Source organism: Phasianus colchicus, chromosome 6 (genome assembly GCF_987193195.1).
Source record: "Phasianus colchicus chromosome 6, bPhaCol1.hap1.1, whole genome shotgun sequence".
Classification (NCBI taxonomy): Eukaryota; Metazoa; Chordata; class Aves; order Galliformes; family Phasianidae; genus Phasianus; species Phasianus colchicus.
In genome coordinates this window covers 48,961,088-48,986,263 of record NC_143441.1, presented here as the reverse complement: position 1 = coordinate 48,986,263, position 25,176 = coordinate 48,961,088, and the positions used below count along the sequence as shown (strand labels likewise).

General features: G+C 41.9%; 1 protein-coding gene across 3 annotated transcripts in view; it reads left to right on the top strand.

The window, feature by feature from the left end:
• CTDSPL (CTD small phosphatase like) overlaps positions 1-25,176 on the top strand; it is a 72,099-nt gene that overhangs the window by 31,268 nt on the left and 15,655 nt on the right. For 2 of the 3 annotated variants that reach the window (XM_090143219.1, XM_031607807.2), the window contains exons 2-3: positions 8,096-8,250; positions 21,709-21,810. In XM_090143219.1, the coding sequence (XP_089999345.1) occupies positions 8,096-8,250; positions 21,709-21,810 (257 nt within the window). Of the gene's footprint in view, positions 1-8,095; positions 8,251-14,412; positions 14,446-21,708; positions 21,811-25,176 lie in introns of all 3 variants that reach the window. The other variant, XM_090143218.1, reaches the window with a different exon arrangement.

Below are 25,176 nucleotides of genomic sequence, written 5' to 3'. Positions count from 1 at the left end.
TCCCAGATGCATTAGGTTCCAGGAACTTGCTCAGGCTGTATGCTGGCTGTACCTTCCTTTCAGGAGTTGTTGGAAACAACTGTTACTTTCAGATCATATTAGCAAAAGAAGCACTAATGAGAAAATGATTTAGAGAAAGTTCCCTCTTCCAAATGATTGGAGTTGCTTCTTTTTTCTGCAGCAATGTGTGGGTTGCAGAGTATAGAGAAACTGGGGAGAAGAAGAAGCAGGGAAGAGCAGTATTTGGTCCAAATGACAGCATTTATATTGAGATGCGCAACATTTTAAAATGAAACAATTTCCTACCCCAAGAAAGATGGTAAATCTTCCCTACAGTCATACATGTTTCTATTACTTCTTTTACAGAAGCAGTGGGATGTCAGTGGTTCTACAGACATGTTAGCAGGATCAGCACGGCTTTCTGGCACAGCGTGTTCTATGAGAACTGCATGCAGTGTCCACACAACAGCAGTATGTTGGGAGAAAGAAGTGGTAATTCAGAGCAGGCATCTGAGATGACACACACACATATGAAAAAAAAAGGGTTTTTGAGTTTCTTTTTCACTCTTAGAGGTGGATCAGTGGGGAAGCAGACCTGGGATGAGCCAGGCAAGGAGAAGAACTGCATCCTGAGTTAAAGCGTCCCCAAGGAGTGACTGAAAAATTCATAAAGTGAAGTGGAGGAGCAGAACTTCTTGCAAGGGAGCTCCCTGCAGCAGTGTGCCTGCTAGATTAGTCCCTTAGCAAAGAGCTGTTCCTGGGGAAGAGATGAGAAAGCCTGCAAAAATAGACTAACGCTTTAGGTTTGATGCCTCTCTGAAGGATTTGCTGCAAAAAGTGCAGTTGGGAATGTAGCTGTCTCTATGGGAACATCTTGCTGCTATATTTAGCAAAAGTAAATGAAGCTTGTTTCATCAGATGAGCACAGTTTTGGTAAGGTTTGATTGGAGGGGTTAGGATTATTTTGGGGGGGAGAGAAACTCGAGGAATTTCTTTGTTCAGGTTCGGTGAATCACTTGTCTGGTATTTTTCAAGTCAAAAAGTGCCAAAGGTGTATATTCTTTCTGCAGGCAGTGTTAGGATTGGGTGAGAATTCAACTTGAAAAATTAATTGCTTGGATAAAATATGTGGCTAGCTGGGCACGTTCAGCACTGGACAATGCCTGTGGAGCAGAGAATTTGATGTCTCTCCTGTACGTTTTGTTTTCATGGCATCCCTTAGGTGCACTGCAGCTGGGGGATGTGCCTCTTGGGTGTGCAGCACACAGCTTACAGCAAAACTCTGCACAAGGGCTCCTCTTCAGCTTGCTTTCCCATCTGCTTTTGGCTTAGTTAGCGTTGTTCAGTGAATTACATCTTCAGCTGCAGCATGGCCGTGTAGGAATGTGGGGGCAGACAGCAGTGGCTCCAGTTGTGCTCCAGGTGCCCACCTGCTTGCAGCTCTTGCCCCATGCTCTAACTGCTTGGTGAGTTCCTCTTTTCTCCCTTCCCCTCCATGCTTCACTCAAGCCCAGCACACAGCCAGGCAGGTCGGATGCTGTACATATTTCTCCTCTATAAACACATGCATGTTTACATTTGTTTCATTGCTGTTTTGACTCAAATCCCACTCCAATGCCAGAGAATACCAGCCGTGATGAACGGACCCTGAGATTCTTCCATTGTGTTTCCCTGTGTTTGCTTCCCTCCTGCCTTCCTGCTCAAGTATTTACCCATGTCTTTTAGGTTACCTTCCAGGATTTCAGAGGCCAACGTGGGAGCAATTCAGAGAAGCCATGATGCACAAACATACGTTCTGGTTACTAATACTCCTTGTTACATTTATGATTGAAGGCAAACTTCAGTGCTGATTCCTTATTCTGTAGTGCTCCATGTTATACTCAGTTTCAACCATAAAACCACACTCTTTGCAAAAATAAATCTTGTCCTACAGAATCCTCACCATTGTGACTAACGGCTGTACTTGGATTGTGAGCTGCTATGAAACCTTAAAGCAAACCCTCTTGCTTCCATGTTGCCTCCCAGCACCTCTGAGCTGCACATCTCACGTGGAATCTCCCAGCCCTTTGCTGTTCCACCTTTGCACTGCCGTGCCATCGCGCTCGCACCCAATTCTTTCTCTCCGCTTGCGTTCACAGGCCACATCTGCTGGTGAACTTTGTGCAGTCCGCCTGGGTTTTTTCTTTTTTTTTTCTTTTTTTCTTTTTTTTTCCCCTCCCCTTTTTACTAGAAGAAAGGTTTGTTTGTTGGCCGCTGGCTTGGGGCGGGACAGGAATGCAATGCATGCCCAGACCGCGCAGTATTTCCTGTTGCTGCAGCCCTCTGCGTCGGCACGGCTCCAGCACGAGCAGCTCAGAAACGAGGCAGCTCCCGAAACGCCTTGATTTTCTTTTATGGGGGGGGAAAAAAAAAATCCCATATTTTTAACAGTGGATCTTTGTGGCGTGACGGTGCTTGAAATCTGTTGGTTTCGAGGGATCTGTGTTATTTATAGGTTGCCGTGGCAAGGAGTGTTAACCCTACAGAAGGTGCAGGGAGGAGGCTCCGTCGCATCACTGCAAAAAGCAATGTTTATTTTGCAGCACAATATGGCTCCATCGTGCTTCCTGTGTAACTCAGCTCACTGCATTTTCCACTCGGTTAAAAATAGTGGTGATCTTTTGTCACTGGAGTTATTTCTGCATTATTTGCGCTGCTTTATTTTGCTCTTACATTGTTAAGGAGTCTTACTTCTGCATTGCGTGAATTCTATAGCAAGAAATACTGTGTCTGGGCAAAAGGGAAGAGGTTGAGTTTGGTCACTTCTGTCAAGGGACATTAAATTTTGTCTTGTATGTGGTGCAGAAGGGAGACGAGGGGCTATCTTTCTTTTATTATTATTTTGAAGCACTTCTGTAGACATGGCAGCTTTGTTGCTGTTTCAGACTTACAGCTGATAAAGGAGTATCTGTGGGCTGTGGCTATGCATTGATTTATATTTTTTGTTATTTTTTTAAGCAGATCCATGTTTTAGAGCACTTGTGTCCCTGGCTCCAGCAAAACATAGGAGGTCTGGAGAGGGCAAATACCAGGAAAAGGTTGAGTTGTGGATTGTATATAAGAGTAAATGTATATATGCAGAAATGCTATATATTCTTATACCTTTTTATGTGCTCATCAGCTATTTGGTCCTGTTTGAAAAGAGGGCAAGTGTGCAGGTCAGTCCCTTGGTCCACCTTTGATCCATCCTTGGTCCTTCAGGATGGCACTTGCCAACAAGGCAGCTGGGTGCCAGTATGGGACAGATGCTAGTTGAGGGGAAAACCAAGGCGAGGCTGAATGGCCATATCCAGGCCTCTTTAAACACCATCCAGACGTTCACATGGAGGTAAAGCATCTCCCTCTGCATTGTGCTGGAAGGGTCCTGCAAGCCTGACATCTCTTACTGAGTTCGTACTCTCACCTGTTTTAATCCCTGGCTGCTTGAACTTCTTGGATCACAAAGAGATGTACCTTTCAGGCCTTTGGAGATGCACAGCTACATGTGGCAGTGGACTCAGTGAAGCTCTGTTGCCTTGTCAAGCAGAGCAGAAGCAGAGGAGCTGGCCAGGCTCAGCACTGTTGAATGTGAACTCAAAGGTATTTCGCTCACAGCATGGTTCAGCAGGTTAATTAGGTTGTTAAAAGCTGTTTTGACTTTCTGGCTTCATTATTAATCGTGAATGCCCCCAAAGCAGTGGGTCTGTTCTTAAAGCCTTCAAGCTGACTGGCTGCGAGGAGGTGAGCTTTGACAGATGGATTTATTTTCATTAAGCATTTCCTGGTTATGAAATCTTACTTTTTTTTGAATGTTTGCAGCACAGCAAGACAGCAAGGATGTTTATCTTTAAGTCGTGGTTTAGATGAATAGTAACACATGTGATATGAAGGATATACCATCATAAATATGTACATCCAACTGTAGTGTACAGACTGTAGCACACCAGCTGTTTGGTTTTCCTTGGAATCCTTTGGGCTCTCCTTGGAACCTTGGTTTATGTGCTGTTTTGAGGCTTTTTGTGATTTCTCCTTCCTCCTTGTCAGTTCAGAGGGCAGTGTGGCCAGTCCCTGCATTCAGCCTTGAGGACCTACAGCAGATGGAGCATCACAGCACTGTACAGAGAAGGCAGAGCAGGGTTCTGCTTCGTGGTTTGAAATTCACTGCTGTCAATGCTTAGCAATTGAGCTTCCAGCAGCAGCGGATATTTCATCCGCCCACATTTAGGGAATGCAGCTAATAATTATGATCAGGCAAAAGTTGGTTTTTCCTTGAAGCTGCTGCAACAACAAAAACATTTCCAGAGTGTTATTTGATGAGGTGGAGGTCAGTTCTCTTTATGCTTTGAATTAACATCCATCCTGACTATTTCTCTCCTTTTTGTTCTCAGTAGTACCCAAAAGTGTACTTTCACAGCTCCTTGGCAGGATGGAGAGCATGCTCCAGTTTTGTGCTGCCCTTCAGCTGTTCTGGGCTAACAGTTCCATCTCAGTGTGCTGATACAGCTCCTGAGTTTGCTTTCCAAAACGCTGCAGAACGGGTTAATAGAACAGCATTATTCTGTGAATTACAGATCTTGGTGGCAGAATTAAGTGCTTTGGGAAGTATTTTCCTTCACGAAACTAGTCTGGGATTCCTCCCTTCAAAGAAATGCCTCCGATGGAAAAACCAAGGCCTGAAGATAATTCAATTACATTTTGATGGGGAGAGAGGTTACCAAACGTAGCTGAAATGAAAACAACTCTGGAGTGTATGGCACTGGGTGTAAACAGAGCAATTTGCTCAGGTTTTACCTATAGGAAGGTTAACCCAGATGTGGGCAGTGATTTCGGGTATGTGACAGTTGCCATTCCTGCAAAGCCCATGTGGAATTAAACAGTTCAAGAATAAACTGTAAATGGTGTTTAAAACCAGAGCAATCTGGGAATCACGTGCAGGTTTTGTTTAAAGTATTATAAAATAACTTATGCCCTGATGTGCGTGTTCCAAAAATCGGAACTGCTTTGTAGCTCTGACTTCTGTAGATTATACAACTTCATTTTTCTACTAAGAAATCTTAAGATCGAGACATTACACATCTGTAATCACGAAGAAATTTAGAAGCTGCCTTCTTATGAAGAAAGGTTTTGTTTAATGCTACTTTGTTCTTACTTGCACGTTCCCATTTTGCCTTATAAACAGCCTTGTTCGCGGAGCGCTCGTGATGCGCAGATGTTCATTTTATTGCTTTTTGTTTGTCTGGAAATGCAGTTTCTGTTTCTGTTACTCTGTTTCTGTTCTTCAGGAAGACTGGCTATTGCGTGCATTTCATTAGGAAGCAGCAGCAATAATTGGACACCCTGTGGGCTGGGGGGGGACGGAGCGGAGCTTCCAGACTGCCTCTTGTGCCTCCTGAGTGCACAGGGCTTTGCGCGCAGTGGCTGCATGGCAGTCTTACAATTAATTGCATTTTTATAATTAATTGTGACTTTCAATAGCACAAATTAACCGTCTTTCACACAACCACAGTGCAGTTTGATGGGAGAAGCCCTGGACTAAACTTTTATTTCAGAATACACCCATGAGGGAAGAACTTTTCTTCACCACGTTACTCACACTGCTGTTGCAGTTCCTGCATTTGGAGAACAAAAGCATAAAGATTCTGACTCCAAAGGGTAACTTGAGTCATGGGAGGTTTGCAAGGATGCGGTGGATTTATGCTGTAAGTGTGCTTGGGTGTTATTTTCCACTGTAACAGTTTCTTCATTGTTTCCCTTCCCATTCTTCACCTGGTATGGTTACATATCTTCTGTTTGGGCTTGTGTGGTTACAGTAATTTGTTTTAAAACTTGCCTGTATGTTTCCTTGCATCCTTCCCCGCATTCAGTAATGCTGTGGGTTCGTTTGGACGTGGCAGAAGGCCTTGAGAAGCACAGTGCTTGGGACCACAGTGACTTGCAGAAGCTTGTGGGCAAAGTGGGAATGAGCTTATCTGCAGGCAGCAGCAGCCACAGGTTGTGAGCAGGGAGATCTGTCATGAGGATGAGGGCAGGGAAGCTCTAGGTGGGACGTTCCTCTGGTTTGAAAGTATGGATCTGCACCAGAGCCCCTACAAAGTGTGGTATGTATAGCCTGTTTTGACAACATCTCAAATGAAAAGAATGGCACTAGATTTTAATGCTCATCAAGGGAGGAGCATCAAACAGTTGGCACTTCACTTTATTCGTTAATTCCAATTAACAAGAGATGTGGTGAAAAGAACCTTTTGGATGTTGGGATATTTGGACAAAGGGCTTTGGAGACTTTTGCAGACCCCATGAAGGCTGTGCCCAGTGTGATCTTTAGTTGTGTGGAGCAGGGAATGAGGAAATACAGTGACAGCATTTGTACGGTCGTCGGGTATATGAAGTGTGCATGGATGAGTACAGAATTAAAAGCAACTGTGAGGAGATGGAGGAAGGCTGTGGGATTTTGAATGACTGACCATAAAGCTAAGTGTAGATTTTCTGCATGGGAAGAGGTAAGAATTCTTGCCCTAGCAGTTACTGGGAAGGTATGAGACCAAAGCATGGTGTTGATGTATAAATTCATGGTGCGCTCTGCTTTCATCCTGGGTGTTGCTTGCATTTCCAGTCCCAAAAATATGAAATGGAGAAGGCAGTTCATGTCTAGTGGAAAGCCTTGTTCTCAGCAGCAGCTCTCGGAGCAGGGAGGTGTGAGCAGACCTGACCAATCCTGGAGATTTCCAGGAGCTCCAACATTTTGTGGCTGTAGCCGCAGCTGCCAGAATGCTGCAGCTCTCGTTGGGTGGAATTTCTCTTGAAATTCTGCATCCTGTAACCACTTAATACTGTTCTTTGCATATACAGACCACCCATGGCCTGGTCTTAAGAATGTGAGGTTTGAAGGCTAGCATGATGTGGTGTAGGTAACTTCTTGCCTTGATTGTGTTCAGGAACCTTCTGAAGACGAAGCTCAATAATGCAAACATTGAGTAATTAGTTTTTCTTGCTTAACACTAACCTTCTATTGACTTCATAGAGATGTTTTCTGCAGCAAAGACTTTAGTCTCAGCCTATCCAGTCCAGAATATCTGCTGGACTTCATTGTCAAGTGTGATCGGGACTTGGGGAGGAATTCTGTGCATAGAAATTGCTTGTGGAGCAAAATTTCATGTTATGTTCTCGTACCTTACAAAGTTCAGGGGAAAAAAGAAATCAGTGTGCTGTCATGTTTTCAAATGGAGACTAAAGGGACAGATCAGAGAAGCAGGTAATACAGAACAAGGGAGAGTGCTCACAAGTGTGGAATATCAAAACTGTCCTGTGAAACCAAGATCAGTGCATCACACAGACTTGCAAAGGGGAAATGGTTTTAAGTTGAGGGAGGGAAGATTTAGGTTGAATGTCAGGGGGAAGTTCTGTACAGAGAGAATGGTGAGGTGCTGGAACAGCTGCCCAGAGACGTTGTGGATGCCCCATCCCTGGAGGTGTTCAAGGCCAGATTGGATGGGGAGGTTGGTGGCCCTGCATGTGGCAGGGAGGCTGGAGATTCACGATCCTTGAGGTCCCTTCCAACCCTGGCCATTCTGTGACTCTGTGTTGGTAAGAGAGGGTGAAAATACTTGAGCAGATATGCTTTAGAAGAAACAGAACTGTTGAACCTATCAGAAACCTCGTGGGGGTTTGAAGAGAAGCTCACACTGGTAGTAGAGCCAGTTGGCATGGCCAACTACCAGACCAGGCTGCCCAGGGCCACATCCAGCCTGGCCACAACCTTCTTGGGCAACCTGTTCCAGTGCATCACCACTCTCTAGGAAATATATTTCTAGGAAATCTGAAAATTGTGTCTTAGATCAACGTGGTGACCTGTGATTCTGCTGAGATTTAGGTTGCTCAATGGTATGCTAGTGTCATCATCAAAGTTTGACAAAGAATGTGCTGAAATAGAGGGAAGGTCTCAATATGATGGAAAACTTCTTGAGTTTCTGTTACAGTTGAAGGACTTCTAAGCTAATAACCATGTATGTGAGTTCAGGCATTGTACATCTGGAAAAGTAGATCTGTATTATATGAATTTTTCTGTGTTTTTTTATTCTAGTGTCCCAATGTAATATCAGCTTGAAGAAGCAGAGGAGTCGAAGTATCTTTAGCACCTTATTCTGCTGCTTTCGTGACTACAATGTCGAACCACCATCTACCAACAGCACCAGTGCTCTTCCTCCTTTGGTGGAGGAGAATGGAGGACTTCAGAAGGTCAGACTCTTCTCTTATTCTGCTTTCCAGAGGTCTTTGGTAACTGAGGTTTAACTAAGTGCTTCTAGATGTTTATTTCAGCAGGTTTGCCTCATGGGCAATGTGTTGTATCAGCTGATGGGGAAGTATCCATTCAATTTAAAACTAACTTTTCTCTGAATTTATGATACAAAAATAACATTTAAGACCAATTCTAAAAATGTAGGCTTCCCATAACACTCCAGATGCTGAGTTGTTTCCTAGTTTTAGTTCTCTTTTGCAAATAAGGAAAGATTGAAGTATTTCACATTAAAGCATAGTGAAGCTGCTTTGAATGTCACTTGAAAGCATTTCCAGTGACACAAAAACAGACCAATAAGGGAGAGACTTTATTTTAACCTCTCCACCTGTGTTTAATGCACACAGAGGCTAGAAGTATCAGCTTTTGGTCTTCTGGCTATAGAAGAACCCTATATTTATAGGGTTGTTTACCTAATCATTCAATTTACTTTAAACTTTCAGCACTTTAAAGCATTGTGTGTTAAGAGCAGCAGGTTACTTACTTTGAGTTCTAGTTATTAAACTGCTTTGACACGCACATAAAATCGTGTCAAATAAGTTTCCTGTGTTGTCTTTGAACCTGATGATACTGAGTGGATTTGCATTATATTACTGGAGGATTTTAGTTCAATGTGAACATAGGAATGCCATCTTTTTCATAATCTCCAAACTCCACTTATGCTATGCTTGAAACTGAAAAATCTTTCCCCTTCCATTTTTAAGAGAATGCAAGAATGGATGTATCTCTGATGGGAAATAATCACAGAAATAAATAAATTTCTAACTTTTCACTTCTGCTCTGCCAACCAGCTCTATATATTTGATGCTGCTCATTTCCTGCCTGTTTTGCCCGCTCCTCTGGATTTGGGTTATGGTTTGGTTTGGTTTGATTTGATTTTTCTTAATGTGGAGGAAGAGAGAAAAGGAAAGCAAATCATGTGACAGAGACCAAGGATATGCTCTGGAGGGGCAGGGTGTGAGGGCACTGAAAAATTCCTCTGCCAAGAGAAGGAATTGTATGTTTATTTTAATTCTTCCCTTAGCTAAGGTGCATTTCAGTTGAAGTGAGGGAAATCTAGCTTGGATATGCTAAAGGAGAGCTGAGGATAGCGTGTAGCATGTATGTGCATGTGCACCTTAAAAACAAAGTAAATGGGAAACTAGTGAAATTTCCTTTTCTGCTGTGTTGGTGAGCAGATAAGAGACGTAGGTAAGGGTGACAGCAAAACTGCAAGTAAGAGAAAAATAAGAGAAATGTTTAAAAGAAACATATAGCGAACTTGAGCCAAAATGCTCTGGAATCAAAACATTCAGAGTACAAAATGTAAAGCACGTAGTGAGTTTCTAAATAGTATCTTAGCCTTGAGCAAGTGATTGCATGTGTGTTTGCACAGGTTTCCATCCTCGTGCTGCACCGCCTCAGTGGTTGTGCAATTCTGTGCGAGTCCAAAACACGAATCACAGAATGCACAGAATTATCAGACTGCGACGTAATTGGGTAGAAACATCCAATGAATACCTTGAAAATAATAAATTATGTGAGTTCATTTTATTCAAACACAGTGAATCATACTCAGACATCTACAGTTCTTTGTAGAAAGGAAAGGAGCATTGCTAAGTTTATGGGTCATTCTCACTGAGTGCAAATAGACCTGTAACAATTCTATTCTAAATGCAAGACTGCAGTCTAATAAGCTCTGTATGCTTTTCTGTGTCACTTTTATATTCAGTGCTAACGTGGTTAGTGTAAGCATGAAATTCTTTCCAAGACAGAAAAACAGCATGGAAGATTTGGATATATTTGAATGTTCTCACTCTGTCAGGCCTGTGCTTTCTTCCAGATGAGCTTTATTCTAGAGCTGTGCAGGCAGGTTGGGTTTGATCGAGTCACAAGGAGCAGCTTTGGGGATTTGGAGGTGATTTGTAAACTGGAGGAAAGTACATGCATCAGTGTAATTGAGTTTCACTAAATCAGTGAAAATAAATGTCCAGAAAGGGACAAAACAATCAATTTCGGAAGGAGAGCTTCACAGTGTGCTGCTTAAACTCTTCTGCTGTTTACTTAAAGCTCTCGTTTCTGCCTGCCTGGTTAGAATAGTTGAAATTCTGTTGAGCAGCTGTTCAGATGGTCACTTCATTACCTCTGCTATTAATTATTGATCGCCTCCCAGGTGACCTCTGCCCATGGTGCAGTGCTTCGTGTATCCTTCAGAAATGAGAAGAGGAAATTGCACAACGATGTTAAATAGTTACTATTAGAAACTGGAATATAAAATTGCTTGGATGTGCTTTCCTTCTGCCTTTATTGTTCAGTGGAGCTGTTATATGGAAACCAGCAGTAAAAACTGGAGGGGAAGATTTAAAGTGAGAAAGCTTCAGCTGCTTTCATAGAAATTCAATGTTCTACATTGCTTCTGGCATAGTCATGAATTGGTGTGACAAGCTTCCTTCCTTCTAATTAGGAGTCTCAAGTCTTTCCATGTTAACCTGTTGTAAAGCAAGGAAAGCAGCAAAGGGTATTTTATAAAGCAGTTGAGAACACAGTTCAGAGATTTTGCTCAGAGGTATTGTGCTGACTTTTCTTTAGTTATTTTCTTTTTTTTTTTTTTTTTTTGCTGTGTTAGGGGGAAAAAAAATACTTCTAATAGTGGTTTACCAAATGGTGTGAGTTGATTCTGCTTGGCAAGTTAAATGTCACGTCACTTCTTTGTAGGATTGGAAGCAATGCCAAACTGAGCGTGGTTTTGAATAAGGGAGTCTTACAGCACTGATTTTTACTCCATTGGAAAATATTTAAAAAAAAAAAAAAGCCCAAAAACTTCTTGAAGTATTGAGTTCACTTTTAAAACTTTTACTCACAGAGCAGCTGCTTGTCCAAGTGTGATGCTAATACTGGTAATGAATGAATGGTCCACTCTCTAATGTTTCAATACAACATTTCTCTGTAGTAACTTGTATTTACTGAAACTCTTCTATATAATCTTTTTTTCTTTGAATGCAACAGCTCTTTAATGCAGCACAGAAGTATGTTCTAAGATAAAATATCTATTACAGTGGGTATATCAGCCTGCCTGCAACTCAGATGCAGAGTCAGATGTGTCATTGTGAGCACGCGATGTTCAGCCTTCTGAAATCCTGGCTCATTTTTTCCTGCCTTCTCAGCAGCAGGAAGTTTGGCAAGACTTTCCAGCCAGTTTTTTGGGGCAGCAGCATTGAGAGAGAAGGGAGTGTTTGTTCAGAACAAACTCAGATCTCAACTTCTGTTCTTCAGTTAGCAGTTTGACCCAATAGGTGTCATTTCTGAGCGTGCTATTGTGTTGTTTTATGCTGGACAAGTTTGCTACCTGCATTTTGAAACATTTGGAGATGCTGATGCCATCTGCAAACTTCAAGGAGAGAGCTAGGTTGGAAAAAAAGGAGGAAAAGGTAGCTGCAGACTCATTCTCTTCTCCCTTGGCTTTCCAGTCCTGGTAGGTGATGGGCTCCAACATCTCTCAGCACTTCACTTCACTTACAGCCCAGTTCCTCTGCAGTAATTTCTGCTTCTGTTTCACAGTTGCATACGATTGGGCACACAGATTGTGTTCAGTGAGGTGAGGCATGAATGAAGGAAAAGTTCTTTATATTTCTTGGATCAGGGAGAATGTCTTGATCCACGCTCAACGAGGAAGAAGATAGAATTAGATGAAAGTTCATTCTGGGGACAGCAGCTGCCTCTTCTGCTTTCCGTGTTACAAGAATGAAGCCAGAAAGGTCAAGTCCTCGAATTTCCATCTCACCCATCCCAACCACTACATAAGTAAGTCTGTCCCCCCACTGCTTTCTGATGCAGGATGCTGCCATCTCCAAGATCATGTTGAATGAAGAACTTACACTGATGACCTGTTGTCATGTCTCCAACACACTTCAAGGAGTCTGCTTCAGAGATGTTTTTTAAAATACACTTGGAAGTGCAGACGGAAGGAAAGGATTTCTCTTCCATGTGAATGTGGTTCACTGGAATGAGGAAAACAGATCTGGTAGGAAATGTGTTCTTGAGATCTGAAGGAGTATCTCCTTCATCCAGCAGACACAGATGAGCAACTCTTCTTCCTGCTTAACCTTCACTGATCACAGCAAGAAATTCCTAGTGTCTGATTCCATTGGCCACCATCAGCATGTAGTGGCAGATGAATGTAGAAAATAAATCTTTGCTGAGGTGCTTGGTTTCTCTTTACCAGACTTTTCACCTAACCTCCTCCTTTGCTTCCCCGGAAGTCTTCTGCATCAAGAGACAGATCAATGAGTCAGATAGTAATACATTACTGTTCTTAACCTATCAGCAGTCCACTATAAATTTCTGTTTAAGAAATCAATATGATAAATCTGTTCTTTTGATCAGCTTCTTCTCCAAATGGGTTATTCTTTAAAACAAATGGCTCCACGTTTTTGTGCACAGGCTGTTTTCAAACAAGCAAAATATTGTGGTTTGTCACTTGATGGTCATTGATGCCCCATGTTAACACAGACAGCATTAACTTACAGATGCAGTACTGAAAACGCTGCATCTCCAACCAGAACTACACAGATCAGGGGGAAGAGGAGATTTGTCAGTGTATATGCTGTGTGAACAAAAAGCCAGATGTGGCTGAGCAAATCAGTTTCTGTATATCTTAGTAATACAGTAGGGAAGTTCTGACACTCAGATTATCTTTGTCCTGTTGCTAGCATCAGGGGCTCATAGAAAGACTTCAACAAATGCAATTATCTGTCACTGCTTCAAATGATAGTGTTGTGTCCCACTTCCCTTCCTGTTTCAGGAAATGTATCAGGACACTTCTAAAATTTTCTCATAGCAGGATTGTTTTCAGAAAGCATTTGCATGTACGTGGCCACCTACACTTCAACAGCAGACTCCCATATATATCTTTCTGTTTGTTTTTCCAAGTGCTGTCATAACCATTTTGGGTTTTGCATATGTACTTTTAGGATTCCACTTAGGGAATTTGCTTTTTACTTCATGATTTAATAAATCCTGCAAGAAAAATAGAAGCATGATGCAAGAGCTTTATCAACTTATTTCTAGATTCTCATGAAAGTCAACCTTACAGTAATACCATGGGGCACAGCTCTTGTTTCAAGAGATTGCCAAAGCAACAAGCAAGTTACACAGCAGTGATTGCCTCTTGAAGTTTGTGGGAAAGCCTGAAAACTCAGATGTTTTTGTGCCCACCATTATGATGATCTTTTACTGTAATGGTAGCAGTGTCTCTGTCTTATACTGTTCTCATCTGTTGATGGAAAAGAAGCTCCAGTTGTGTTTCATCCTACCACAGGATGGAAAGAGGGGAGAAAAAACCAACACACAGTTCATAGCCAGTGCTCTGCCTGCATAACTCTGTCCTTGAGAGTGGTCTGATCCCAGGCCAACTAATCTGACCAGCATCTACTCGGATTCACTCTTTTCTCAAATGGCACATGGACTTCAGATGATGCTCCAACAAGCTCTGAAAGGAAGCATCTGTTGTCTTAGTATCTCAGTCCCAACATGAGAACAAAATATGAAGTTGGCTGAGGTCCTGACTGTCATCTTGCATACTGAAAGAAGTAAGGTTGTGGGAAGTATTGACACTTCTGCCTCTTTCTGGCTGAAGAAAGTGGGATTCTTTTGCTTATCATCCATCCAGCTATCTTGGTTATTTTGCTGTTGTTTAATTAATGCTGTCTTTTCTGAGGCAGCCATCTCAAGCAAAGTTAACTTGAAAAGTTGGGCTTCTGTCGTGCTACTGAGATCTGGCTGAGCCTCTTGTTGCTGCAGTGAAGATGGACTGATATACCCACTGGTAGACCTTAAAGCTGAAAAAGTTCCAGTAAATACAGGTGCTTTCTTATTATCATCTCTTTAATTACAGCATGGGTTGTACCAGTCCAGTCTCCTAAAAATCATAAATACCAATATACTAACCAATCATTACAGCAACTACAATGCAAGATCCTGTTTTTATTTTTTTTTTTACCCTGATTTCTTGAATACTTTGAACTTTGGTTTAAAATGTTTGAGTGCTACATTTACTGCTTCAAACCTTTGTTCTACCCTTTAAAAGCCATTACCCTTACAGTGATTTTTTTTTTCTTTTTCCCCAGGGTGACCAGATGCAGGTCATGCCTATACCAAGTGTATGTATTTTTATCCCTTTTTCTTTTAATAATTTTCATAACCTTTGCTTTGAGTCATCTTATGTTGCAGTCTAACAGGTCTGTTTTGTGTTGCATGTTAACAGAAGGATTTTGTGTTCTGTCTGCTGTGTTGTATACTCAGAGATGAACTGAAGCACACATGTACACAGGCTAAAAGAAGGGTTTGGGTTTTATATGGCTTTCAGCTTGCATCTCAGCTAAACTTGTTTCTGGATTTCTATCCTTTTGAAAATGCATGAAGTAGTCTGAGAGTTCAGGTTGCTTACTTCAGTAGTGACAAAAAGTGGCTCGTTGTCACTAATTGGAACACAGTTACAAAAACTTTTCCCTTATTTTTCCATGTGTGCCAAAACATGGGAACAACACACGTTGTGTTGAAGCAAGCCATTTTAGGGAAGGAGAGTTCTGTGCCTGTAGCTGCATTACTCTGCTTGTTGGAGATGATACTCATTATCAGCTCTTGTTTTATGGCTCTTAGTATTCCTGCTTATCTTCCCTAGATTAAATGTGGAATGCTATTAGGCATTTGAATTATTTTTCAAACCTAAATAAAAGAAAAAAGTCCTTCAAACTCAAGCTTTTAATTTAATGAGATGTGACCATTTTTGGTCAAAAAAGCTGTTCTTTTTTCGACTTGTTTTTATGAAGACTTAGGCTTTTTAAAAGCTGGACATACTTCTTTGAGCTCCTCTGCTGTTTATAAGGCTTTATTATTGCAGAGCTTTCCAGGAAATAGCACACCAGTGCTGGTTTGTAGAGCTGTTGACACAGTGCTCTTTCTGAAGCTCCTTAGTAGTCCTAAAAAGCTGAGTATTCCCCAACATACCATTTTTTTCCCTCTTTTCCTTCCTTCTCATGTAGCCCAACATTACGAGGGCTCCTGTAAGAGCTGCAGGTCAGGAGATTGGGAAAACTGCAGCACGCTTCCCTCCTTCTCAGGCTTTGTAGAAGCTGTTAAAAACCACTCTTTATTCCTCATTTCCTATTTCTAATATGAGATTATTTTTAAAACCAGGTAGGACGGAGCTCTGGGCAGCCTGATCTAGTGGTTGGCAACCCTGCCCATAGTTGGTGGGTTGGAGCTCAGTGATCTTTAAGTCCTTTCCAATGTAAACCGTTCTGTGATTCCATCTTACATGGCTGATGCCTGTGTGTGTTTATATCTACATACACACATAATTTCTGTATGTGCAAGCTGGAAATAAAAAGCTTCAGATCTATGAAAATACCAATTTCCAAATGAAAATACCAATTGTTGAAGTCCTCTTCCTTTACGTACTCACTGTGTGCTGCTCAGTCACGGTTGCTGCTGTCCTGGCAGCCATTTGAATGTACAACTTGTTCTGGCTGTGCTCTGAACTACAATTAAGTGTTACCCAAGAGTGGATGTCAGTGTTAATGAAAGAAGATCTCAAGAAGAAAGTTTTTTAAACTACAGATGAGTACAGCCTTGTCAGATGCAGTCATGAAATTAGAAGCTGTGCTAGAGCTCCATCTTGGTGATGGCAAAGCAGTGCTTTGCTAGGCATGGGGAGTGGTAGGAAAATAAGGCATTCATGAGGTTTCTGTTTTCTTTCTTCTGTTGCTTAGGGACTGTTTAGCCTAGAGAAGACAAGACAGAGGGGGATCTTATGCCTGTAAAGATCTAAAGGACAGTAGACAAGTAGGGCTGGGCTCTTTTTGGTGATGCCCAGTGACAGGACAAGGGCCAATGGGCACAAACTGGAATGCAGGAGATCCGTATGAACATGAGGAAGAAGTTCTTTACTTTGAGAGTGACAGAGCCCTGGATCAGGCTGCCCAGAGACGTGATGAATTCTCTGGAAAGATTCAAAACCCACCTGACTGCTTTCCTATGCAACCTGTTTTAGGGAACTGCTGAGCAGGGGATTGGACTACATGATCTCTAGAGCTCCCCTTCCAACCCCTGCAATCCTGTGATTGTAGTTCAAGTGCTGAACTGTATTCCTAGCACTTTAAGGCAGCAAAATGAACTTGTCTTCTCTGTCATGGCATGTGATTCTCAGGGTGCAGGTTACCATGTACGATCATTCCTCTTCTCCTATGCCATCTGATGCCCTCTCTGCAGCAGGACCTGCCCGCTGCCAAGGGAGCAGTGCCCGCAGGTGACTGTATGACATTTATGGCCCTACATCAGGCTGTTTCTTCCTGTCACTCCAGGGCAGCACGCAGCTCTGTGTCACCTTCTAAATACAGACCCAAGTGTGCTGTGTATAGAATCCTGGAATCATAACATGGTTTGGGTAGGAAGAGATCTTAAAGCTCATCCAGTTTCAGCCCTTGCCATGGGTTAACTGCCTCCCACCAGTTCAGGCTGCTCAGAACCCCATCCAGCCTGGCCCTGAGCACCTCCAGGGAGGTGCAAACACCCACAGCTCTCTGGGCAGCAGTGCCATTGCCTCACTGCCCTCCAAGTAAAGAGTCGTTTCCTAACATCCAACCTGGATCTCCACTCTTGTAGTTTGAAGTCATTTCCTCTTGTCCTATCACTGTTAAACCTCTCTATGAGTAATGTAAGGCCACAGTGAGGTTTCCCCAGAGCCTTCTCTTCTCCAGGCTGACCACCCCCAGCTCCCTCAGCCTTCCTGCACAGCAGGGGCACTTCCAGCCCTCTGAGCATCTCCATGATCTCTGGATGTGCTCCCACAGTTCCAGTCCTTCCTGTGCTATGGGCTCAGGCCTGGGCATCACACTCCATGTGGGGCCCCTCAAAGGCAGAGCAGAATGGGACGGTCCCTTCCCTCTCCCTGCTGCTGCCTTCTGTTGACACAGCCCAGGATGCTGTTGTCTGTACGCATATCTGGGATTTCCTGATTTCCTCAACATTAAAAGGCCAAAATTAAAGCAGTCCTTTTTGCTGATCTTGCAGGGGCTGTTTGTCCCAAGCGTTGGAGGTTAGCTCAGAGGTTAGCTCAGAGATTCTCATCACTCTAATTAAGACCCATTAAGGCAGAAATTCTCAATGCTCTGCTACAGGAGGACATGGATGAGAAATGGCCTGTTTGAGTTGTATGTATTATAAATACCAGCAGAAAATCTTCGAGACAGAGAGCGAGGTTGGTTGCAATTAAATTGGACATTTACTTTTTATAGGGCGCATCACAAACGTAATCACTTCAAGTGTTTGCAGAATTCCTCAGTGGCTCAGAAAAGAGCACAGCCCGCTCTCTACTCATTAAGCTTTCATGTTGAAGCCCCAGTCAGAATACAAGGTTTTCTGTAGTTTTTATCATGTGTGTTTAAAGTCAGGCAAACTGCTGGGGTCACCTGTTTGAGAACTGGCTTTGTTTTATGGACATGTGTACAGCATCAGTGCAGGATATCTTCTGCTGAAATCAATTTTCTGAGTATTAATTCCACTTAATTAAAAAAAAAAAAAATTAGGTATGAATTTTCACTTGGCTGTTAATAGGTGCTCATCAGGAAGCATTCAGGTTCGAGTTGCTTTCTTCAGAAAACAAAAACAATATGACTTAGCTTTTTTTAAGGTGAACCTTGTTTCTGTTTGTATGTTGTGTTCTGGAACTATTTCCAGATAAAGGTATAAGCTAAAGAGCTGCATAATTGATTTCTTTTTGGGGGGAAGGAGGGGAAAGTACTGCAAAATGATGAATTTTCTGGGGTGAATTAAATACAAACCTGGGAACAAGTCATTAGCAGCTGACACATGGGTGGAATGGGAATCCGGTGAGGTCTGTGGTAGAACAGATTTACAGATCTGGTCAGTGTAGCTCAGGATCCCTGTGCTTTCCTGGATTTATCTCAGCTTTGTTTGGAAGTAGATACAATAGAAATATCAAAATCAGGCCCATAATAACTTCAGCCTCTATTTAAAATCCCTGACTGAAGGAGTGGGAATGGAAGGAGCCTTCAGAATCCTTGCAGAAGTGAAAGCTTAGTGCTGGGATATCTGTGTTCCACTTGCATTTTGATAACTTCTTGTTTTAAGCTTTTCCAGAAGAAAGCTTGTGAGCTGCCTGTGACAACACAGTAGTCTCTCCCATCTCTTGGTAGCTGGGTTTTAATGGGAAGATGTTAGCTTCTGTTGGAACATTCAGTGCCCAACTGCTGGGAGAAGCTGTTAGCTACAGAGTGCAACCAGAACCGAACTGGAGGGAGCCTGAACAGCAAACTAATGCTCCGTGCTTAAGCTAGGCAACGTTTTCAGTACCCAAAGGATTAATTCTGCTTTCTGTGGGAAGTGTGGGCCCGCAGAGAAGAAAGGTTCTGTTTGCTTTATATAACAAATTTTTTGAAAGGTTTGTGTTGAGCAGCTGTTCTGCCTTCAGCCAGGAGCCCTGTTTTCCTGCTCCCCTCCTCTCCTTTCATTAGGCAGTATACAATTTCCATGGGACTTAAAGAGTTCAGCCGTCATTTCTCTGCAAGGTCAGTTAGCTGATCAGCCCTGAGACCTGCCTGGAACGCAGGAATCCCAAACACCAACAAGTTTAAAAGCTTTAACTTGTATACAATTTATTTCTCGTTGGCATTGAAGCCCAAGCTGGGACTTTCAGTACTGAGATACTACAGATTGTTTTTCTACTGAATTCCGTGGAGGACTGTAGTATCTTGGAGAGAATTATGTAGTAAATGTGAGTCGCTGTTTGGTGCAGTTAAATACTCTTAATAGACTTAAATATTTTTAAAGCCCACGTGTTAAAAAGAATTATCAAAGACAACTGTTCACTGTAAACTGCAATGAAAATCTGGTAATTACTACTCCTCTTGGTTGCTTCCCCACCAGTGAGGAAATTAAAGTTTGATGTGAAACAATGCCAGTTCCTTGCATAAAAGCTTTTCTCCTCTGGAAAACGTGGGAATTCTTTTTAGATCAGGAAGTTTCAACAGCAAAACAAATGGATTGATATCCTACATACAAATCCCTTAAGTTCCTAAAGCCCCAAAGATGTCATCTTTGCTGCAGAACCAGCAGATGTTCTGCAGTCTCACAGCTTGCAGTCGCTGCAACTTCAGAGCAGTTTCCACATCCCTGGTAGATTATCAGGCAGTGAATGTGTTTTCAAAGTTGAAAGCAACGGAGATGCAGGATTTGAAAGAGGAAGATGTGTTTCTTTTATTCACACGTGCAAACAGGTGCTTCTGAAAACAGGAGCAGATGGAATTCAAAGCCTGAGCACATAGGAGGGCTGACCTGCCAGAGAATTCAGGCTCTGTGAGGCAAAGGTGCACATGGTGTATGTGCATCCTTCTCCTGATGACAGGTGAACTGGGTTCCAGATAAAGAGCAAAGATAACTGTGAAATTAGTGTTCACGTTTTTCATGCACGTGTTTCTATACGAAAAAAAAGTCTATTTCCATATATTTTCCATATTGAGTTCACTCGAAAAGTCACACTAAATAGTAGGAGTCTTAAGAGTAGAAAGATGAATGGAGCTATTTTGTCTTAAATATATATATATGCTTAAGATATTTTGGGATGTCTTTACATTTTTTACTCCTTCAAAGACAGGCAAGAAACATGCATCAGTGGATTCTGAAGATGATTTTCCTTGTATAGGTGTGATTTTGATAAGCTCTAATTTACTTTAGATTGTAAGACTTTATCCTTATTATGAAAACTGCAGGTGGAGTGCCTTTGAGATTCTGCATTAGCAGTGAAGAACCTGCATTCCATAAAACTGGCCCTAGTCTTCTGTGCTAGTATGCTGCCAAGCAAAGAGAGCTCAAGCAGTTGTGCAAGCAATACATATGTAGGACTTTATCACCTAAAAAGAGCATCCAGTAAATTTTGGTCCCATTACATTATTGTGATGGATGCCTACTATAGAGGCATTAAGCAGCAGTGGTTTCTTCTTAAAGGTCACGGTTAATATGTGCTGAGAGAAAATATATTAAGACAAAGTGGCTTGTAAGCAAGGCAGCTTCTGTTTCACCAACTCAAGAAGCTGTTGTTGATGTTCATCATAAGGAGCTCAGTCAGTTTCAGTGAGGCTTCCTAGAAATTGCCCAATCACTTACACCATAGCTAAAGCCACTTCTATTTACATCCAGGATCTCATTTGTTAGTTACTTGATTTAAACAAGAAGTAGCTGGGCATCACTGGCCAGCATCTTTCAACTGGAGTGAATCAGTGATTAGGGGAGAGCAGTTCTTGCTGCTGGGATGTGTGCAGTAGTATCTTACTCACTGCTGTCACTGCTCTGTGCCATGTAGTGACCTCAGATCTCTAAAAGCACCTCTACAAAAGGCAGTTGTATCCAAAAAGCACAAAGGAAGGATGGATGCATCCTTCCCAGAACAGCAGCACCCAAACAGAAGAGTTAGAGAGATGGCAGGAGAGTGAAGTGAGTTCTGTATCAATTGATTTCACTTCCTCTCAGCCTTGAGCTTCTGCTTATTGATACCTTTCCATAAAACTAGTTGTTTTCCTCCATCAAAAAGACCTCTTTAAGCCAGAAATGTTTCAGCTTCAAGAGGAAGAGCTCCATTTCTGTTCGTTTAGAAAATAATCAGTTTAGAATAATGTAACTGTTGCAGGTTGGGATGTTAAACTGGGAGTTGAGCAATCAGAAGACTATGTGACTGCATTGCTTTAAAAAAAGAAAAAAAAAAAAGTCAGTTCTTTCCTTCTGGTGCCATTATTGTAAGGGCAGCATATGCTGAATAGCCTGCTTTAAGAGAACTCTCTTTCCTCCAGGTTTAATGCCTTGATTCTCAGTGCAATCCATGAGAAAGCTCTCTGTCAGCACCCTTGCATTTGGTAAAAATGAGAGTGGGGACGTTCTGGAGGACAAAATTATCTTCCTTCAGGACCACTTTGGTGTCTTTCATGGCCAACAGAATTTGTGTAAATGTCCATCTACCTGATGTGGCCAGAAATAGTATTGAAGGAGCAGGATAACAGCAGAGACTAAAACTGAGGCATTAGAAAGAGGGCCACTGGGAGAAGATGTCAGTACATCAGATGTCCCACTTCTCACTGTTGTTTTTAATTAGTGCTGGTGTTTTGCCATTTTCATTTTGAGCGCTTTGGAGGTCGGTCTAAATGAGTCTTTCATTTTAGAAAACAGAATAAGCTGTATGGGCATTGCATGAGCCATTGATTTCCATATGTGTCCTTGCAACAAGCCCAGACAAACATTCAACTTTGAGTAGTGCATTCTGGTTCTCAGTTAAGTGACTACTGGCACAGTAATGTTGGCAAAAGAGCGTCCCTTCTGTAGAGGTTTTACATTTTCTTGTTGTCTTCTTTTTTTAGCCACCAGCTAAATACCTCCTGCCAGAACTGACAGCATCAGACTATGGGAAGAAGTGTGTGGTCATTGATTTAGATGAAACTTTAGTGCACAGTTCATTTAAGGTGAGTACATCTGAAAGTGATCTCTTGCACCTCGCCTCTGCCAGTGGGAGCTGCTAAGCAACTTAATGTGTTAACTGGTCTTGCAGGCTCTCCCAGGACACCTGGTAGTTCTCGTTGTTTCTTCAGCAATTATTCATCCTAATGTAGCTTTGAGTACCATAGACACCACTGGTTTTTGATTCTGAGTCTGAAACAAATCTTTGAAAGGTTGCTGGTGTCATGGCTTTAGCCTGTAACTATTTCAACCAGGTGCAGTGTTGAACAGGTACAGAACTTGTTGCTCTGAAATTTGGGTTCGCTTTTGATGTTTAAAAGATGCCCTATTCTTGGAGAATGGAAATTCAACACAGCTGTATGCTGGGTAGATGGAGTAGATTTGGGGCATCAGCTGTCACTGTGCTCCGTTGCTGGAGAATATTGTTTCATGTGTAGTGGGAAAGCAAATAGCAATCTGCTGTCCTGATCTCAGAAGTGTTTTCAAGTATTCAGCTCTCGCAGCAGGAGAGCAAATAGCATTTAGCTGTTGCTGATGAGTCAGTCATTTTGTGAAGCAACTTCTATAACCCTTCAGAATTCAGCATGTGGTGGAAGTAGTGGTATTTTTCTATTGTCTAAATAGGTCCAAAGTTAGAATCAGAGAACTCAGTAACGCAAATAACCTAAATTGACTCAAAGAACTGTAATATTTCTGATCAGCAAATGTCAGTCATCAGTAAAACTGTGGGTTTATACTTCAGTACTGGAGAATTTTTAAGACTCCTTACTGATAGCAGTGTCGAGTTAGCACTAACTTTGCAGTTGTTCAGTTTTGGTTACACTCCAGTTTTCACTGCAAGCATAAATTCAGCATTTTAATCCTGCAGTATCAAGTTGCCAGCTTTTAAATATGCAAACCATAATTCATGTTGTGGTTAGAATTTGGCAACACTCTGTCTTTGTTGACTTAAAGACGACCTTATATGGAGATACTAGAACAAATATTCCTGTGCCTCCAACTGAAATTAAGATTTTTCTCTTTCTTTATTATGCCTAATGGTACACAACGATTTGTGGTGGTGTACTGGAACCTCTTAACCTCGGTGCCAGATCCCTGCCTTCTGTACCCAGACTGCAGTTGTGCTTTGGAATTGTTCAGCTGAAAGAGAAAGGGAGGGACCATGCCTTCTTCATTAAGAGAGAGTCAAAAATAGGCATGGAAAGCTGAATATAAAAGTCTAAATTTACATAATGCTAAGCCTAATAATTATTTTTACTTGAAATGTAAAATTTAAATTTGTTTTTTTTGGATGCTGTGGATAACTTGGTGCTGTGATTTTTTTCTGGTTCTCAAAAGCAAATGAGGTTCCATTCAGGCAGTTAATATATATTTTTTAACCATTTTTAAGAAATATATGGTTGACATACTGTAAATCTTTCAGGGGGAATGGTTTTAATCTGAGACAGGGGAGGTTTAGGTTAGATATTAGGAGGAAGTTTTTCACACAGAGGGTGGTTGCCCAAGGAGGCTGTGGATGCCCCATCCCTGCAGGCATTCAAGGCCAGGCTGGATGTGGCTCTAGGCAGCCTGGTCTGCTGGTTGGTGACCCTGCACATAGCAGGGGGTTGAAACTAGATGATCTTTGAGGTCCTTTTCAACCCAGGCCATTCTATGATTCTGTGATCTTTTTGTGTAGGGTTGAGAGTGCTCTCTCAGTGGGCTCATCTTCAAAAGTCATTGTCCCATTTATTCAAAGGATATTTAATGATTATTAAATATTTAAGTAAAATCAGAAGAATGTTCTGCATGGTCACTGCTCAGTGAATATCCTGAGCTGGAAGGGACCCATAAGCATTCTCACATCCAGCCTGTAGCTCCACACAGGACCACCCAAAAGAGAAAAGTAAACATTGGAGGAAGCTGCTGTAGTTGTTGAGTGTCTGTCAGTCTGTCCTGTGCATGGTTTGGGTTTGCTTTCATAAAGCCTCTGAAGGAAGGTCACTGTGGCTATCAGAAATCCAATGGGTTGCCAGAAGACTGGAGGGTTTAACAGCTGTATGTACATTGCTGTGCCCGGATAATTATGCCACTTCTTTGGTTTCTTTCAGATGTTGTTTTCACTGAAACGTGTGCTTTACCCAGGTCCCCACTTAAAAGCCATAAGAGCATACATAAAATTGTGATTTTGAGTACAAAAGGCTTTATTTAAAACGCGCAGTGTTGTAGAATTCATAATTCTGTTATGAAACAGGCTTCATATTTCAAATGCAGATAATTGTGTTGGAGTTTTTTTAACACAGCCAGAGATTGCAGGGTATTTAAAGTACTCTTTTATGAAAGCAGCAACATCTGAAGAAGGGTAATTCTCATCTTTTTATGCTTCTGCATACTTGTGAAGCTTCAGGAGAAGGTATTAGTCTTTTATGTTAAATGCATACTAAAGGAAAAAGTTTGAGGTGCTTTGGCAAGAGTAGAAAAGGAATAGATAGACATTATGGTTATCATTCCCATCATAAAACAATAATAGAAGTAAAAATCATAAATTATTAAATCAAGGAGATGTAAATATTGTCTTGTGTAAAATAAATTAAACCACATGCAAGCCTGGAATGTGGTCATATTCAAAACTGGCTGTGAAACTTTTCTGCTTTTTCTTTCTTTTTTTTTAGAACATTTTTAAAACTTTGAAGTTTTTCATTAAGCAGAGAACAGTTTTAAAAAGTTCTTATTGGAAATGCTTTGTCTTCTTTCTCAGTCTCTCTGCGGTTCCCTCTTGGCATGTAAATGCTTCATGCGTGCAACCCCCGAAGCCTTTAGCCAGCAAGCTCTGCAGACATTGCTCCTGCCTTCCCATCATGATGAAGCACAGAACCCCAGTCCACAGAACTCCCTTCCTTATTGCCTCTGCCAACACCACGGCTATGTGGTACCTCAAATACAAGTGGGGGAAGCACGTAGCTATAGAGTAGGTTGGTGTTAGTATTGCAGAGTCCTGAGGGTGAGTTTTATTGGTTAGCAAGAACTAAGTTGTCTAAACATAATGTGGTTTTCTCTGACATCTGGTTGCTGCTGGTCCTGTTGGTAAGAAAAGTCAATTATAGGTGTGTTGTTTTTTTTTTATCAGTGGGGCTTCAAAACTTTGCAACTTGCAGTGACCTATTCTTTCTCTGCTGCTGCAGAATGCTTGTCTTGCTGCAGGGAGTCATGCATATAAAAATGATGCAAGTGTGTGCACGTCTCTTCAAAGTGTGCTCAGAGCTGGCAACCACTTGAGAACTGGTGGCTGAGTCTTACTGGAAGTTCATTTGGGTTTCTTTCAAGGTGAAGCTTCGGAACATTTGTGTACCTGTTCTTTTTGCTTTTGGAGAGGCTGCAGAGCAGTATAGAAT